Here is a 17,719-nt window from a genome sequence, read left to right as displayed (position 1 = left end):
GCGACCCCAAACTTTTGAACAGTATGTGTACAAGAACAGTGGAGGAGTTTGCAGAAATCTGCAGAAACACACACATGCATTCAGATGAAGTACTTAGTTACATAATTGAGATCCATATCATCTTTAATTATTCATTGCCACAAAAACCAATGACATTAAGGTTTGCATTAGAGTTATTCCACATACAGTCAATATTTGATTTTTAATAATGAAGGCGCTCTGGTAATTTATAGTTACTGACGATTGCAGAATTTACATTAAATGTCAAACCCTAAAAAAAAAAAACATATCCAATCTTTAAATAAGGCAATGACATGGCTATCTAAGAAGACTTCATTTGCAGAGCTATGCCTTGTGATAGCCAGGGTCTGCCCAGAGTTTGAATCCAGGGACTTGTTTAATATAATCTTTTTACATAGTTCTTATATAATAACTTGTAGGAAATGCATTTGATATGCAGCCTAGATCTATTACATGGGGGAGAGAAACGTCTCATTACTTGCCAAAGCACCATTTACTTCCTGTTCCAGAAAGAAAATCTGATGTTGCATTCAATAGGCTGGAAAAAAGCCAGCACCTGAAATAAGTCACTCTGGAGAGCACTGATCTGTCCATCTTTAGGACATTTTTCCATGAGAAACTCTGCGACACATACACACACACTGAGCTTAACAAAGTGCACAATGTACAGTGTTTTCAGTGTTTTGATGAACTACTTTATCAGGAATGCAATGTTTCCATAACACCCTTTCCAGGTGCAGTTACAATGTCGCCTGAAATGCAGGCAATACAGTAAATGTACAGGTGTTTTCAACACCTGATGAGGATCCATGGTCTCCTATAATCAGCCTAATTTCCCTTGCACCCTCTGTGACCTTTTCTGACAGAGTTGGGTGAAAGAACAGGCTAGAAAAAAAACAGGTAAAAATATTACTGCATGCAAAAAAAAAAAAAAAGATAACATTTTGAAACATGCAGTGAGCGTCTGAGAACCTTATTCATGGATCTGACACAATGTGACCCTAGAAAAATTTATAAAAACTATTGACACAAAATACAATTCACATTCATCCACAACCTGCACTCCCTCCATAACCCTGTGCGATGAGCTTCCTTTAGATCTGTCTTTTCCTTGCTTTACTTCTCTTCTCCATTACTGCGGATCTTGTATCTCTCCAGGAACTCGGCATGTTTCTGTCTCAAGATCTCATGCTGCTTCTTAAAGCCATTCACTCTAGAGGAAAAAACAGAAAGCAGCATGATCAAATAACATTTTTACAATTTCTTAAGAAAAGTGCTAATCCATGCACAAATCTCTGGTATTATGCTAGGGCAGGGTTTCCCAAATGTGGGTTCGCACATTAGTTAATGAAAAGTTAGGAATTAATTATTTCAAATGTAAAATTATAATAAAAAATGGGTCTGAACGTCACGATAATCGTGAAATAGCTGAGTGCAATTGTCAAATAAAAGGCTGTGATGTAATTAACTACAGTCTGAGAGTTTCAGAGTGAAGCGTGGCACTGTGTTCAGTGCACACATGAGTAGCTCATGATCCGCTGTTTTCAGCATCTCAGAGCTTCTTGGTTCACGGTAAATAAAGCGAACTCCATCTCTGCATGTGTTGCGAGTCAAACGAAACGTGCTCTAGGTTGACTTTATTCACATATTTGCATAATCTCCAACATTTTTGAAGACAGAATTTGTCAGCATTCCACTAGTATTCTACCAAAATAAAAGTTGAAAGATTTGAAATGTTAAATGCTTGTAAAAGTTTGAATGTTTGAAAGTGAAGAATTTGACATGAATTTCAGCATTAATGTAAAATAAATATTTAAAAAAAGTAAAATAACATATACTATATATATAATATATATATTTATGATAGAATGATATTTATGAGGTAAACAACAATAGTAATAGTGCTGTCAAATCGATTAATCGCATCTAACAAAAGTTTTTGTATATAGTTTTATATGTGTGTGTATGTGTGTATGTATATGTATATGTGACAGCACTAAATAATAATAATATAATAAGTATTATTATTATTATTATTTTTCAATATGATTGGGTTCCTAAAACACCAGTGTGAATGTAATGTGAAAAAAAAGGAGGTTTGAGTCCACTTTAAAGTCCAGCTACAAAGTCAAAATAAAACACTTATTTTTAAATATTTTATCTATTTACTTGCCTGTCATATGATCAACTGATATCAGAGAACTGTGAAGATAATGTTAAATCATTGAAATATTAACAAAATCTCATTGGGTGCTTCAAGTACATATTTTAAGGGCTGACAAAAACGTTTGGGAATCCCTGTGCATGTCTGATTTATGATATTCTGGTCCCTCAATATGGCATGCAATTTAGCATTATTACAATTATAATTACTACATTTTTCGCCGCAAAATTTTATTCAAATAAGAAACATGATTTACACAAGTACTCAAATATTCGACCACCAAATCGCAAGTGCACAGTCCTGTTGAACATACTTAAAAAGTTCTCTTAAATTACTGTGGTGACAACAACCTTCAGTACTTCAACCTAATGAATGAGCCTAAAGAACTCTTACCCTGTCCCACAACTACTCTTCTTTACATTTTAACAATGTCTCCATAGTTTCAAACGCTCCCGCTTTTGCCTTCAAAACCTCTGATGCGCCTCCTGAGGCTACATGTGTAACTTCAAAGTGCTCCCCACCTGGCTCTTTCTTTGGATTCATTGTAGATCTCACTGATGACTCTGTCCTTCTCATCCATGAAGTTATTATGGACCTCTTCCAGTTTCCTGCATGACAGACCAGCCAAGAGGTCAAAGGTGAACAGATTTACTGCCAACATATATATTTGGAGGGGTGAACAGACATCCACGAGGTGCCCACATAACTTTGGGGTCACATTTAAAAGGGCACATGGACAATAAAACATTTGATCATTTTTCAAAACATTTCAAGTGCACTTCTGCTACGCGTCAACCGAGCAGTGTCTGTTTACAGAAGATACTTAATCTCAGTCGCCTGAATTCAAGGTGTAAAAACATTTCACTGATACTGGAAAGCATAACTAAACATCAGGGATTATGGGAAACCAGTGAACACACTCTACTGGGGTTTGTCTGGCTCTGGGACAGACAATATGCCTTTCAAAAACAACACACCATTATCACGCACTCATCAGAAAACCGATGCACGAACAAAAAAACATTTTGCACTGCGTTTCATACAAACAGTTGCAAAACACTCACTTATCAGCACAGCATCATTCAGAATGTGTTGAAAAATATTAGGATGAACCGCTGTGCATGCTGACCTCAATACTATGTGCACCTTAGTGTGATATGATTAGGTCTCACCTGAACCCAAAGTAATGTGCGGAGAGACTGATTAGCATGGTGAGCACGCAATAGCCCACCAAACGCATGTTCCGTTTCTTTCTCTTCTCCCACTCCTCAGCCGTGTTCTCCTGAGGCTGGGCCTGTCTGAACTGCTCCCAATAGCGCATGCTCTCTGTGGCCTCCGCACTGAGAAACACAGAGACAGAAAGCAGGCATTTTAGCCACAGAACCATAATCTTTTGTAACCACATAACACGTATACCCAGAAGTATCATAAAAGTCATCATGACAGGTGATCCTATTAACTTTCGTAAGAATTTTTTTTTGCTCTTATTGTGAATTATTCAACAGAGCACATTTTTCTTTATGGACTAAAAAATAGTTTTCATAGCCTGTCATAAAAATGTACAAACTGTACAAAACATAAAAATGTACAAACAAAACTGGTCTAGTTCTTGTCCGTGCAAATCTCGCCACCATGATGTTAGGGCGTTCTGGGTGGTTGCTTACTGGTTCTAGTCAAAAGAACCCATCGCTAAGTCTCTATGATATTCTGGGGCCTCAATTATAAAGATGTGCATATAATAATCTGAAGTGTGAACATATGACAGTTTCCGAAATGTTCCTATGAGCGATTTCTAAAACATCCGTATGCACAAAAAAGTTCCTAAATGCGACCCTTTTTATAAATTACAGTTCATCTCAAATTCAAGCGTAATGTTTAACTCACATCATCAGTGGTCAAAGAAATCCAAGAGCACTGTCAAAAAAATGTGTGTGGTAGGAAAGGCCTGGTTTCTGTTCGTGTGTGTAGGCATATATTATTATTTTCAGGAAATCATTCATATATGTATGTAATTATCACAAAATAGTTGAAATGTTGCCCATTTGTGCATATAATTATATTAATGCATAATGTGATAGCCTAATTATCTTTAAAGTTTAATAAACAATGTTGAATTCATTTAAATACTGCTACATGAGCGCCAAAAAAGTTCATATGCATGCTTTTGTTGCCACATGCATAAGAACATTTCCATGTCAGTTTCTGCCTTTATCTTTATCAATGGCAATTTCTTTCCTCACTTTTGACATATGAAATACGATAGTATGTGTGTTTTTAAAAATGAGGCCCCTGGTTTTCTATATATATAGCAATGTTATAGCCTTCATGTTGGTATAAAATGCCCACTTTCACAATTCAGTAAAAACCCTTTTAATAAAGTCAATTTGGTTGATTATAGAGCTAACAGTCTCCCAGTTGCTGCTCACCTGGGGCTGTTGGTGGAGCTGGAGGAGGTTCTGAAGGACGGACCTCCAGAGTTCTGGTACCTCAGCCTGAGGTCATAGTCCCGTCTGGAAACGTCTCTGCTCAGCACACTGTACGCCTCGTTCAGATGCACAAACTGAGTGTGCAGGCCGGGATTGGAGGGGTCACTGTCTGGGTGCAACTGAAGGAAAAAAAGAAAAAGGGGATAGAGGGAATAAAAGTTTGTTCAAATATCTTTCCCTGTAATATTAGAAGTGACACTTGCCAAAGCATGCATTACTAATTACTGTATTGCTGAGTGAATGCTAATGACTGATCTTGACTGGATTGTAAATTTCACTGATAGTTCATTTATATTTCCTACAAAGGCTTTTTGATGTTGCTGCTACTAGAGCAGAAATTACATCTTCACTACTTCACATGTAGTGACAAATAAGAACTTAAAACAATGATTTTATTATAATTCAAAACTTAAAGTATTACATTATTATTATAACTTGATACTTATGCCAGACAATCAAAGGAACATGGACTGAAATACAAAAATATAGTATCCTTAATCCATTGAATTCATAAAAACACTGAATAAAGACCATCAGATTAATACATGTCTCATATTTAATGAATAATAAATACCAAAAGACTCATCTTTACGACCTTTTCACCTTTCTGCTCTCACTTGTTCTGTATGTCACATGGCTCATAAACATTTTATGACTTTTTATCTGCTTCTGACATGGAAACAAAGCACCCATATCCCCGGCTTGTACCCTCATCTCCTGTCACACACACACATACACAAACACACACACACTGGTTCTATCCTGCCGTCACTCTGCCTCCTTGACCCGTAAACAGACGTTTCTCATTCTCAATCTCTTTCTCACAGACACATGCATAATTCTCTTATTCCTTCTGTTTGTTTCCTGTGAAACTGTCCCCCCTGAAACATATATTGAATTGCTTCAGTTTGAGACAAATTATAGCCATAAAAAAATACAAGAATAAATTCCTAAATATTTAAGACTATGGGAACAGACAACAGTCTCTCTGCCACAACTGAACAGCTCCCTCTAGGGGTGAGGAGGTAAATAACTAGGCATCATTTTTGCACAACCATTCAACATTTTCAGAATGCATCAAGCAACTTTTTTAACACTATGGATTAACTATGTATCAGAGAAGAAATTCTGAGGATCTGTCTAATTTTTTGATAAATTAAATGCAAACTGGCAAATACATTGCAATTTCATTGCAATTTTCATGCATATTGCTAACTCCCCTTCCATTCTCAAAGTATAGATGATACATTAAATAAAATAAAATGTAATAGTTAAACCGATGTTAAAGGAGAACTCCGGTCAATTTTAACATTGAGCTCATTTTTTTGTACATTTGGAGTGCTGTCAATACAGAGAACAACGACAAAAATCGGTGTTGCCTACACCGAGTTATTCTATTTTTAAAATTTGCACCCTGTTGACTTCAATGGGGCAAGTACTAAACCTGCTTTTAGCCTCTTAACATCCTTGATGTGTCATTACAAGTGCACAGAAAATGTGAGTGATTCCTTCAGAGTGATCACGAGTGAATCTGACTGCCGTAGATGTGAAAGATATGTATAAAAATGATGTTATTTAAGCCAGCGCAAATACCTTTGTTTACATCCTGTTTTTCGGTTGAAGTCCAAAGTAGTCGATTGCCGAGTTCACGCGCGTGATCATAGATTACTAAACCTATGCGCGTGAACTCGGCAATCGACTACTTTGGACTTCAACCGAAAAACAGGATGTAAACAAAGGTATTTGCGCTGGCTTAAATAACATCATTTTTATACATATCTTTCACATCTACGGCAGTCAGATTCACTCGTGATCACTCTGAAGGAATCACTCACATTTTCTGTGCACTTGTAATGACACATCAAGGATGTTAAGAGGCTAAAAGCAGGTTTAGTACTTGCCCCATTGAAGTCAACAGGGTGCAAATTTTAAAAATAGAATAACTCGGTGTAGGCAACACCGATTTCTGTCATTGTTCTCTGTATTGACAGCACTCCAAATGTACAAAAAAATGAGCTCAATGTTAAAATTGACCGGAGTTCTCCTTTAAGGCCCATTCACACCAAGAACGATAACTATAAAAATAACCATATTAGCGTTTATATCAGCGGTTGATAACGTTCTGGTTATTATAGGTGCGCTGCAGTTATGTTGCTGTCTGTCACTTTAAATTCTCTTTAAAGCAGGATGGATTCTGATTGGCTGATCCACCATTCATCAGCTGCAAAAAAAAAAAAAAAAAATTCTGAAAGTGATTCCAACTATATTATTCCTCTGTGTCATTATTGTTATAGTTGTGTTGTGGACTTCCCTATTCTCATAGAATTATTAGAACGATTATTAAAATGTTGTAGTTATAGTTATTGACCTTACTGTGGATGTGCCTTTAATGTGCATGAATAGGTGTCAGACCAACTCAGTCAGTATGACTCTAAAATGACAGCATAATCACGAGAAATGAACCTTTTTGGACTTGTCGAAAAATGCATTCTTAATTTGTTCCAGCGTAGCGTCCGGTTTCACCCCGAGAAGTTCATAGTAATTGGCTGATGACCTATAAACAGAATGAGAGACGATTAAAACAAATAATTTCTCAACACTGTCTTCATGATGATAAGATTTATAAAAGTTTCTCTACAATAATAATAATAATAATAATAACAAACAACTGCAGCCAAATCTAATAATCTTATACCCCTGATGATAATAATAATAATTTACAAAATAACTTATGTTTGACTAATATGACACTAATATGTTTTCCATCAAAAATGTGGGTGGTGCTTGTTGCTATGGTCCTAGGATCTTCTTGGTGGTTGCCAGGGTGTTGCTATGGTGTTTTTGGTTGTTGTTGTTGTTGTTAGGTGGCAGATAGGGTGTTCACACCCCCATGTTTCTATAATATTCTGGTCTATAGATATGACGACATCAGCTCTGAAGGATGCATTTACATAAATGCTCTGAATCAGGAACAATAATTCACACTTTAAAGAATATCAGCTCACATTCAGACATATGAAATCAAGTAAATTCAAGTACATTTAGTTTCAAGTCTATTTTAGACAACTTAAGATTTTCTCTCCTCACAAAATCTCAATGCAAAAAGTGAATTTCTTACTCTTGTACACAGCCACGTCCAAGTGATCTGAGGGCGCTCGCGCATCCTGGTGTGTGACGTGTACGCAGACTGGTGCATAGATATATACACACGTCACACAGCAGGATGCGCGAGCGCCCTCAGATCACTTGGACGTGGCTGTGTACAAGAGTTAAAAAACGATATAAATACTGTTCGTTTTCTCACACAAACCGCTCGTTTCGTGTCTTAGGCCATCAATGTGTACTTACGATGGGGAATTGTTTAATTTGGACGATGGGTAATTGTTTTAATTTGGACTCTGTGCATGCTCTTTGAGACAGTGACCATAGACCTGCATTATATGACTGACAGACAAGAACGGTTTGACCTAAAAATATCAAAATTGAAACTACTGCGGAAAAAAAGACACCTACATCTTGGATGCCCTTGAGGTAAGCTAAAACATACCAAAATTTAATTTCAAAGTGAACTATCCCTTTAACTATCTAAACAATACATTTAATTGAGAAGAAAAATGAATTAAGATATGAAGTCTTCGTTTTCTGATAAATTTATACTTAATTTCAAAGGAAAATTACCCCACTGGCAGATATTTTTCTCTCTTTTTAAGTTTATTTCTCTTGTCCCACAGGCAGACCTTTTTCTTGATTTAAGCATTAACTCACTTAATTTGAAAAAAAAAAAATATATTATGTAAAATCTAATTTAGCTGCTCAAGTAAAAGTATCTTGATTAAAGAATGTTTAGATATTTGTACTGGAAAACAAGACAAAAATACAGAGTAAGAAATTCACTTTTCGTAGTGACGTGTCAAATTTGTTTTGAGCATTTGAGCTAAACCATTTTGATCCTGGCAGCTGCATGTATTATTCCTGCTGAAATGTATTATTCCTGCTGAAAAACATGTTTCATCCATATTTAACAGATAAATAAAGTTTGGTGGTGCGTACCTCTGCGCAGTACAGAGTGAGAAGAGCCTCTGAGAACTTTTACAGTACCAAAAACAACTCTGACAGAAACGAAGCTGAGCCATCAACAGCATGATGCTCAGAAATAAACTCAATATAGATGAATCTGAAGAACAGGGGAGAGATATGTTATGTTAGCACAGATAATAAACATATAACTAAATCAGATCTTTATTATGGTAAGAGAAATTTGTTTTTTGGATGTTTTGTTTGATATTTTTCTGCGGTTTCAGCATATTCAATGTATCCTGCGTTTGGTTGCAGTTTCAGCATGTTGAATGTGGCCTGTCTGAGTGAGGCTTTATTATGTTGTCTTTAAGTTTTAGCACGCTGAATGCATGTTGTGTTTGGATGAAACTTTATCACGATGAACGCTTGCTGCGATTGGACAAAACCTGATTGTGTTCAATGCATGTTGTGTTAGCTTGAAGCTTTATCATGCTGAATGCACATTTCGTTTGAGTAAGGTTTTATCATGATGAATGCATGTTTTGTTTGAGTGAAGCTTTACATGTTGAATGCGTGTTGTGTTTTGGTGTGACTACGTACCGCTCAGCAGGATCCCATTGAAATGCAGGCGGTCAGCAGCTCTGCAGGAGATCCTGAATGGACACGAGAGATTACACAAAAACATATCATGTTTTATATCACATTTTAGGCCTTTCTTTGACATCTACCCCCGTTTTCACAGACAAGGTTTAAGCTAGTCCCAGACTAAAATGCATGTCTGAGCTGTTATAACTCAAAGCAACTTGCTCTGCCATGTCTTAAAATACGTCAGTGGCATTGTTTTGTCTCGAGATGCACACCAGTAAAAAAAAATTCTAAGGCACATTTAAAAAAGTGACTTAAATGTCATAATTGAACTAAAGCCTAATCCTGGCTTAATCTAAACCATGTCTGTGAAACTGGGCCCTAATGTTCTTAAATGAATCTTAATTACAATCACTACACCCTAAACCCTTGTATAGTTATGTGTGGACATTATTAGTCAAGTTTGGCCTCCACAATGTAGATTTTTCAGGACTTCAGGACCACATAACACACACAATGCAATAATGTGTTTCCAGTCCAAACATCTACATTAACTTGTCCAGACATCTAGGCTACATTAACTAAACATCATAAATCTGAACAACAATTTATCCAATAGGAATCTATGACCAATAAATAATAAACCGAGTAGATGTAAAAATCTAGTGAGCTGCCTAACTAGGCAGCATTTTCTGCAACAAACACGGCTGTCTCGTAACTAAAAAGCTGTCTAGGTAGTCAGCTCTCTTGGTTTGAGACACAGCCATTGAAAAGTAACTCAAATTTGCCGGTAGCTAATGTAATCAAAAAATCTCAAGTGTATTTCTAAGCCAAATAGTATACGATCTTAAAACGTTTGTAAACGGTGTCTTAAACCATCTGACAAATGTTTAGTATCAAATTATCAGTTCGTGTGAGAGAAATTCACTTTCCACTCATGCTACTAGCTTGCTAGCTGCAATGCTAAAAACAACAACAACAAACTCAAGGGAAACGTGTAGCTTAGCAGACAAACACTGAATAAACGTGTTGTAAACCTCATTAGTCATAAATCAGCGGATTAAACACAAATAATGGTGTCACCTTCATTCATGGACACGCGCGGGTCGGCTGTGATCATGTCCTGCGCTTTCATAACGCCTAAACAGCGCTGTTACATAAAAGGACAAAGTGTTTCACATCAGACATACAGCTGCTGTTCGCACTGTTTACCTGTTTTTAATAGATCAACTCTTTATTTACACTAATAATAAAACGATACATTTTAGATATAATTATATTGCATAAAATAAAAAAATATTAGGACACCCATTTAAATAGTTTATCTAGCCGTTCATTACTTGCATATTTCTGAATAACAGTGCAGTAATTTCAGGGATCCTGGATACAGATTGTAATAACAATTCAATATATCTGGGTCATTGAAATTAAGCTTTAAAAAAAAGGTGTTTTTTAAAAACCCTTTTCAAAACTAATGTAATGCATATTTTTGAGTCATGAACAATGTGTTTAAACAAGTTTCAAAAGTTAAATAACATTTCAAAGTGTATTTTTTTATTTTTTTATATCAGGTGTATAGCCAAATAGTTGTATGTGTATACTGTAGTTGTAACACCTGACATGGAAATTGTACCAACCAACCCATACTGGAAAAGAGCAGTTTTTACCAGTACTTGAGAGAGATCTACAAACCTTTTCATTCTGCCACAAGGATCAGTTGAGCTCCTCTGGATGATGCATTATCATGTTTACTGTTATTACCTTGTCTATTCACAATAAAAGAGCCATTTTTGCAGTTGCCACCTTGACATTATGAGAATATACAAATTGCTGGACAAAGGTTTTTCAATTATCTCAACAGCTCTAAAACTACTGATATTTATAAAGGTTGTTTATACGAAAGGTTTCAACCCTAAAATTATACCATTTTAAATAGTTTTCTTAGTCTGTTAATTTGTACAGACAGTTGCACCACCTGACATTTTGGGGGTTTAAGATAACAAAACATACGGTCAACACTCATTGACCCATCCACCATAAAACAGTACATTATTATAAAGAACTAGATATATAATGCATAAAATAAACATTTCAACCAGGCTCTAAATGTACTCTTTTGCCACACAAAAGAATTGACTTTTTTCCCCCCTTCTCAATTCACGCAGTCATTAACTACGGAGTTAATGACTGCGTGAATTGAGAAGGGGGAAAAAAAGTCAATAAAGATTTCTTATTGGCCATGAATCTTAAACAGTATTTGTGTTTGTGCTGTTGTCACAATGATATGAGGGTTGTATAACTCCTGTAGTGAATTTTGAAGACATGGCAAAATACAACTGTGCACTTACTAGGGCACATGGCTAAACCATTGAACCATTGCATCAGTCTGATCATCAAAAAAAAAAAAAAAGGTCATGCTTCACATAAGCAGCAAAAAAGTAATTTATTTACTGCACACTTGCATAACTGAATGCTTAAAGAAAAGAGAAAGTGAAAAAAAAATAATGGAAGAGAAAAAATACATCTTTGCAATTCTGTCATTGGTGTTATGATGAAAGACTCTCCACCTTTAAAAAAATAAAAGAAAAAATAATGGTGATTCCTACCTTATAATATGCCCATAAATATGAACAGGTAAATGCAGTACTGACCTCAGAGAAAGAAGGGAAGAGATGATCGAGAATGTAGGCAGCTTTGAGACGTTGCTCTTCTTCACTGTTATACTGAATCGCTTCCAGCAGAGGAACACCATTTACCCTCGTAAACTCCTCAATCACCTGTTACAAGCAGGAGCACTTCAATTCAATTGCCTGTCATGAATCGTCATACATAGATCAATGTAAAGTGATTTTAAATGCAGGGTTATTATAGTTTACTAAAACTGAAACCATAAAAAACATACTTAAATGTAAATAAAATAAAAGTGAACTGAAATTAAATAAAATTCAGCTAGTTGCTCACACAGCACTTGTCACTTTCATTTAGTTTAAATTGATGTATGAAAATAAATATAGCTAAAATGAAAATTCATAAAAACTTCATAGACATAAAACATGAATAAAGATGACAAAAACACAAAATAATTTACACTTTAAAATTTAAATGATAATGGAAGATATAAAAATTCTAAAATTAATTCAAAATATTAAAGGTACATTATGTAGATTAGGCATAGGTTAGTTGTCAAAACGAGTGTGAAAGGTTGACATGGAGCAGCTAAATCTCCAACCTCCGGAGAATCACTCGTTTGAGAGAAGAAGAAAAAAGTCTGCTGGCAAAAAGAGAATGAGACAGAGTTCGTAATAAAACCAGAATCAACACTGGCTTGGCTTTTTGGAGATGGCGAGAACTGAAGGATTTGAAATGTTATAAAAGCGATGCAGTGTTTATCACTCAACAGGTCAGTAATGTATTTTATTAAACAGATAAACTGCCATTTCTAGCTCTCTAACATAGTTTATTGTAAAGCATTATCTATTGTGAAGGGTCTTATTCATCCGCACAATCAAAATACATGCAGTTTTGTTTTTTAACCGCTAAAGGGCCAAAAGTTACAACGTGTACCTCTAATAAAACAATAATAGTCTCTCAATGACACTAAAACAAGAGTGTTTAAGTGATACAGGATTCTTATATGATGACATTCACCTGTGGGCCGCTGGATAGCAGCATGTACAGCACTTCCAGGCTCAGCGTCACCACCTCGGGCTCGGCCATCTTGAGTGTGGCACAGAGGGCGCTGAGCAGCCCTGCTTGTGTCAGACCAACACAGTATTCTGTGCCATGATGTGCAATATTGCCCAGAACTCTCAGTGCCTTGTACAAACATTAATGGTTGTGAGAACGTTAGATGTGTATGTTATCGAAACGTACATGTTTTTGTGAATATGAGTATAGTAGACTAAAGCAGCAGGGAGATAAAACTTTTATTATTATATATTAACCATTACATGGTTACATTAGTATTTTCACCTAAAAAAAAAATGGTTTTAAGACAATTATTAATATATTTTACTGTATGTGTCAGTAGAAATATCAGTTTACATTTCCAAACATTCATTTTGCCATTAGTTATAATAATCCAGTGAGATTTTTGTATGCACAAGGAGTCTGACAACAGCCAGTTATAATCCACACAGAGATCTGATCTCACCATCATCGAGTCTATCTGTGATTAAACTCCAAAACAACGGAGACAGACTAAATCTAGAAGAACTGTGGCAACGTCTCCAAAACATTTGAATAAACCTTCCTGCAAAGGTACCTGAAAAACTATGAGCAAGTGTATCAGGACAAAAGCTGTTTTAAATGCAAAGGGTGCTCACACCAAATATTAGTTAATAGATAAATAAAATCTATTTATAACATTATTTTTGGAAGCATCCTCACTTTACAGCATTTTTAGTGCCTAGAACTTTTCACAGTACTGTATCTTTGCAGGATGGTTTCTTCAAGCGTCTTAGAGACGTTGACACAGTTCTTCTGGATTTATTCAGTTTTTTCAGTTTCTTCATGTAATCACAGATAAACTCGATGATGGTGAGATCAGATCTCTGCGTGGATCATAACTGGCTGTTGTCAGATTCCTTGTGCATACAAAAATCTCACTGGATTATTACAATTAATGGCAAAATGAATGTTTGGAAATGTAGTCTTCCTACTGACATACAGCAAGAGATATAAATAACTGGCTTAAAACCATTTTTTGGGTGAAAATACTAATGCGCCTATGACTTTTGCACAGTACTGTGTATATACACCTCATAGTGGGTCGGAGTCCAAAAATGTAGGTATATATGTTAAAGTAATGTATATATGCATGCCTGTTCCTCACCATTGTGTTAATTCCTTTCGAAAAAGACAGAAATTGGATTAATATGGGAACCATGTTGAGGAGCAGCAGGCCAGAGCAGAACCCACTTGAACCGACTGAAAAATAAATCAAATTGTACAAATCGTGGTCATAATTGTGAGAAATTAGTTTTCTCCAATAAAACACAAGTTCATTTTAGTTTGAGCTTTACTGCTGAGTTAATTGAGATGGAAATCATTTTGAGCAAATGCATGCTAATGTCCTGCTCACCGGTGAGGTTGTTGAGCGCCCACAGGCTCTCTCTGGACAGAGCAGGATGAAGGTGAAGGTAAGTCTGACTGAAGACGCACAGCGCAGCGAGGAGACGAGTGTCCTCTGGCATTACGTCACCTCCACTGACCAGCAGGTTACCAAGGCAACGCAGAAGAGGCCAAATGAGCTGCACAGCAAAAACAAAAGTCAGGGTCCAAAGGAAAGCAGTATGAGTTCTATGAGCTTTTCAGAGGATGAGAGACTCTGATCATATTGCTGATAAACTGTGCAATTTGAACTGTTTGAGAGATGAAGGTCAAATATTATTGCATGAAAGCTCAACCACGACGTTGCATCAGTATCTATACCACAATTCCACTATGCTTCATGAGATTCAAGAAATAATGTAATGGTAAGAATTCATTATAACAGCATTGATAATTGGATTATATATGAATATAGGCACTGTTTCTATTCAATGAACATGCCAATTTAAAATGACTCTCATTCTAAACCAGATGTGCAGTATGTAGGTGATGTAGATAATAAATATTTTGCTTACCAACTCCAGTCCACCCTCAAGGTTTCCTAGAGCAACAGCGCCTCCTAGTGTGATCAAAACAGCACTGCATTGTGAGAGGGCGCCTTGTGCAATCAGCATCGAGTTATCCAAATTACTGCAAGCAAAACACAAACGTCATGTCATATATCAAATGATTTTTGTACCAACTAGTCACCTTTTGTTCCAGAATTTACGTTATCTTGCAGAACTGGCACTAAACAGGTTTAGAAGAATTCTCCATTATTCTGTTTTTGTTGAGTAAAAAGTATGAAAGGAGAAAAGGCCACACCTGCTGACTAAATAGTGCAAACACCACATACACTCGATCGCTGGCCCAAAACCAAACTCAGGATCTGGAGTCAATGCTGAGATCACATGAGGGACTATTTCTGAAGCCATGACCGCTCTGGGGTTTAAAAAACACACAACGGACACAGAGAGAAGAGTGGCATGTTGAGATTAATATACTATTTGTCGTTGCCATCAACAATTTAGAGTAAACTGTAGCAATTTCAGCATTTCGAGACCTCAGCTCATTTGTTCCACATACAACCCCAGGCCAAAGGTATGGAATCACCTACCTTAGAGGATGTTCCAAGATTTTTTACTTTATTAGAAAATAAACAAATCATAGAACAGATATGAACCAAAAATTATGAAATCACCAAAAAAAAACAAAAAAAAAACACAATTAGTATTTTCTCATTCTCCCTCTGACTTTTATGTCAGCCTAAATTCAATCTCTTTTAACTGGTGACAAAAAAAAACATACCATTATATGTTTATTTGCTATAAAGTAATAAAGCTAGGTGAACATCCTCTAACTTTTGCCAGGGGTTGTACTGAAAATCTTAATGTAACAAGCTCTGGTCACTTACGGGATGATTTTTTCAGTTGCGTCTTTGGCTTGTAGGAGCTGAGACAAAGTGAAACCAACCGCCTCCACCACTGCCAGATTATACCTCTGATTCTAGAACAGAGAAATCACCCGGTCACATTTCACCCCAAAATCAAAAGAAAGACATTTTTTAATATTTCAGATAGACAGACAGACACACACACACACACTGCATGTACGTATACATACATACATACATGCATACACACACACACACACACACACACACACACACACACACACACACACATATGTATAGTGTGTATGTTATGCATTGTGAGATTTTTTCTTTATTATTTATTTATTTCATATTTTTTTGCTTTACATGACAATTTATTAAGCATATTTACCCCAAAAAATTCTCATTACTGTAATATGAGAAATAAAAAAGTAAAATATGAATCTATTTTAGTAATGAAAATCACAATTGAATATAATAATAAAAAAATCCACAAAAGTAAAGTATCTGGTCATATTAAAACCGCCCTAAAAATCTTAATTTTCATCATGCAAAAACAGTTTTTGTGAGATTCATCCTATAAGAATGCACCATCATCTGTATATGCTAAGACTTGTGTTTGAAAGCCAGGTTGATTAAAACCAGCAAGAGTTAACAGGCACAAAAGAGATCGTTTAATATTAGCAACCCAAATGAGCTTACGTGAATACAGTTTGCCAGTGCAGAAACGATTCCCTGAGCTAGAAGCTTCTCTCTAACTACAGCGCTGTCAGGACACAGATTTCCCAGAGTGTATAAACAGAGTTCCTAAAGGAAAAGACAAAAGAGACAAATTCATGAGGAATGTTCGATCCCTCTGACACTGACTTTACAGCAGTAACTAACTCACTGACCGTTAGCTTGGTGCTCTGGCTGGAGAGGAAGGTGAGGAGGTACGGGCCCGCAGGCAGACAGGCCTGACCTACGCTGGGATGAGTAGACTGGGACAGCTCATGGAGACAGTGTGCTGCTTCCAGCTGACACTGGGCATTATGAGCACTGAGCTGCCCGATCAACAGGTGCATGCTGTTCTCGGATCTGAAGGAAATAGAGGCACTGCATTAGTAAGTACAGTATTTATGGCTACATGGCTATCCAATTATTTAGACGGAATAACAGCACTTGATACTGTGAAATATTATATAGGCCTCCTTAAAAAAGATGGAGTAAGCTCCGTATTGGTTTTGAGGTTATACTTAATGAAAGTGAGTTGGGTCTCTGGGTTTCTCAGTGCTTTTCTTAGAGATGCAAGACGAACTGCTTTCTCCTCACCCCCAGACTGGACTCCACGTATCAACTCTCTGACCTAATGTTATACATACAGCACACAGTAAATACACAAGCTATGTGACATGCAAATATTTTTAGTTTGTTGAGGAAGAGAAATAAATGAGCTTTTCTCTCTGAAGACTCACCTGTTCAGGTGACAGAGAGGTGGAGCCAGTCTCCACAGAGTCTTCCTCATCCACATTCTGCAGGAGTCTCTTACTGATGAGCAGTCTGTCTCTACGTGCCTGTCTAAGAGCTATGGATAGATGAGAGTGTCAAGAATTGATTATTAAAGCATCAACATGACAGGGTTAAAATAATATAGAGGCCCAATGGTACAGCACACACATACTGTACACACCTTTCTCAAACTCTCTTCTCTTGCGTTTAAACTCCTCCAAATCACTGGCAGATCCACTTGCTTTGTGATGGAGGGTTTTCAATCTCCACATCTTTATGATTACTGCATCCAAATGCGGGTTTGCGCCCTGGTTATCGTATTAGTTTGTTCTCTATAACAAACAAACAAACCTGAACTATGCTCTGTAACTCTCATTGCATATTTTAACGTATTTAACCAGCCTGGCTTGATGTTGATATTTTATTATGTGAACCGTGAAACTAATATTTCAAAATAAAAGTTTCCCAGGAACC

The 17,719-nt window shown here is 36.4% G+C and overlaps 2 protein-coding genes across 2 annotated transcripts; both read right to left on the bottom strand.

Annotated features, from left to right (window-relative positions):
* Window positions 1-105: 105 nt before the first annotated feature.
* On the bottom strand, window positions 106-10,432 carry dnajc4 (DnaJ (Hsp40) homolog, subfamily C, member 4). Its single transcript, XM_079893186.1, has 8 exons — window positions 10,357-10,432; window positions 9,289-9,341; window positions 8,722-8,845; window positions 7,135-7,225; window positions 4,612-4,790; window positions 3,358-3,525; window positions 2,707-2,793; window positions 106-1,234 (listed from the first exon to the last, which is right to left on the bottom strand). Exons 3-8 carry the CDS (start codon window positions 8,811-8,813, stop codon window positions 1,138-1,140), a joined length of 714 nt encoding a protein of 237 aa, XP_079749312.1. The 5' UTR covers window positions 8,814-8,845; window positions 9,289-9,341; window positions 10,357-10,432; the 3' UTR covers window positions 106-1,137.
* A 1,267-nt stretch (window positions 10,433-11,699) lies between these two features.
* Window positions 11,700-17,709, bottom strand: tmco6 (transmembrane and coiled-coil domains 6). The gene is made up of 13 exons (XM_079893185.1): window positions 17,427-17,709; window positions 17,212-17,321; window positions 16,993-17,102; window positions 16,651-16,834; window positions 16,460-16,564; window positions 15,779-15,870; window positions 15,190-15,306; window positions 14,901-15,015; window positions 14,357-14,525; window positions 14,108-14,202; window positions 12,922-13,089; window positions 11,925-12,050; window positions 11,700-11,840 (listed from the first exon to the last, which is right to left on the bottom strand). Exons 1-13 carry the CDS (start codon window positions 17,515-17,517, stop codon window positions 11,820-11,822), a joined length of 1,503 nt encoding a protein of 500 aa, XP_079749311.1. The 5' UTR covers window positions 17,518-17,709; the 3' UTR covers window positions 11,700-11,819.
* Between the last annotated feature and the right edge of the window lie 10 nt (window positions 17,710-17,719).

This window comes from Squalius cephalus (assembly GCF_949319135.1).
Source record: "Squalius cephalus genome assembly, chromosome: 14".
Classification (NCBI taxonomy): Eukaryota; Metazoa; Chordata; class Actinopteri; order Cypriniformes; family Leuciscidae; genus Squalius; species Squalius cephalus.
This window is presented reverse-complemented; position numbering and strand designations above follow the sequence as displayed.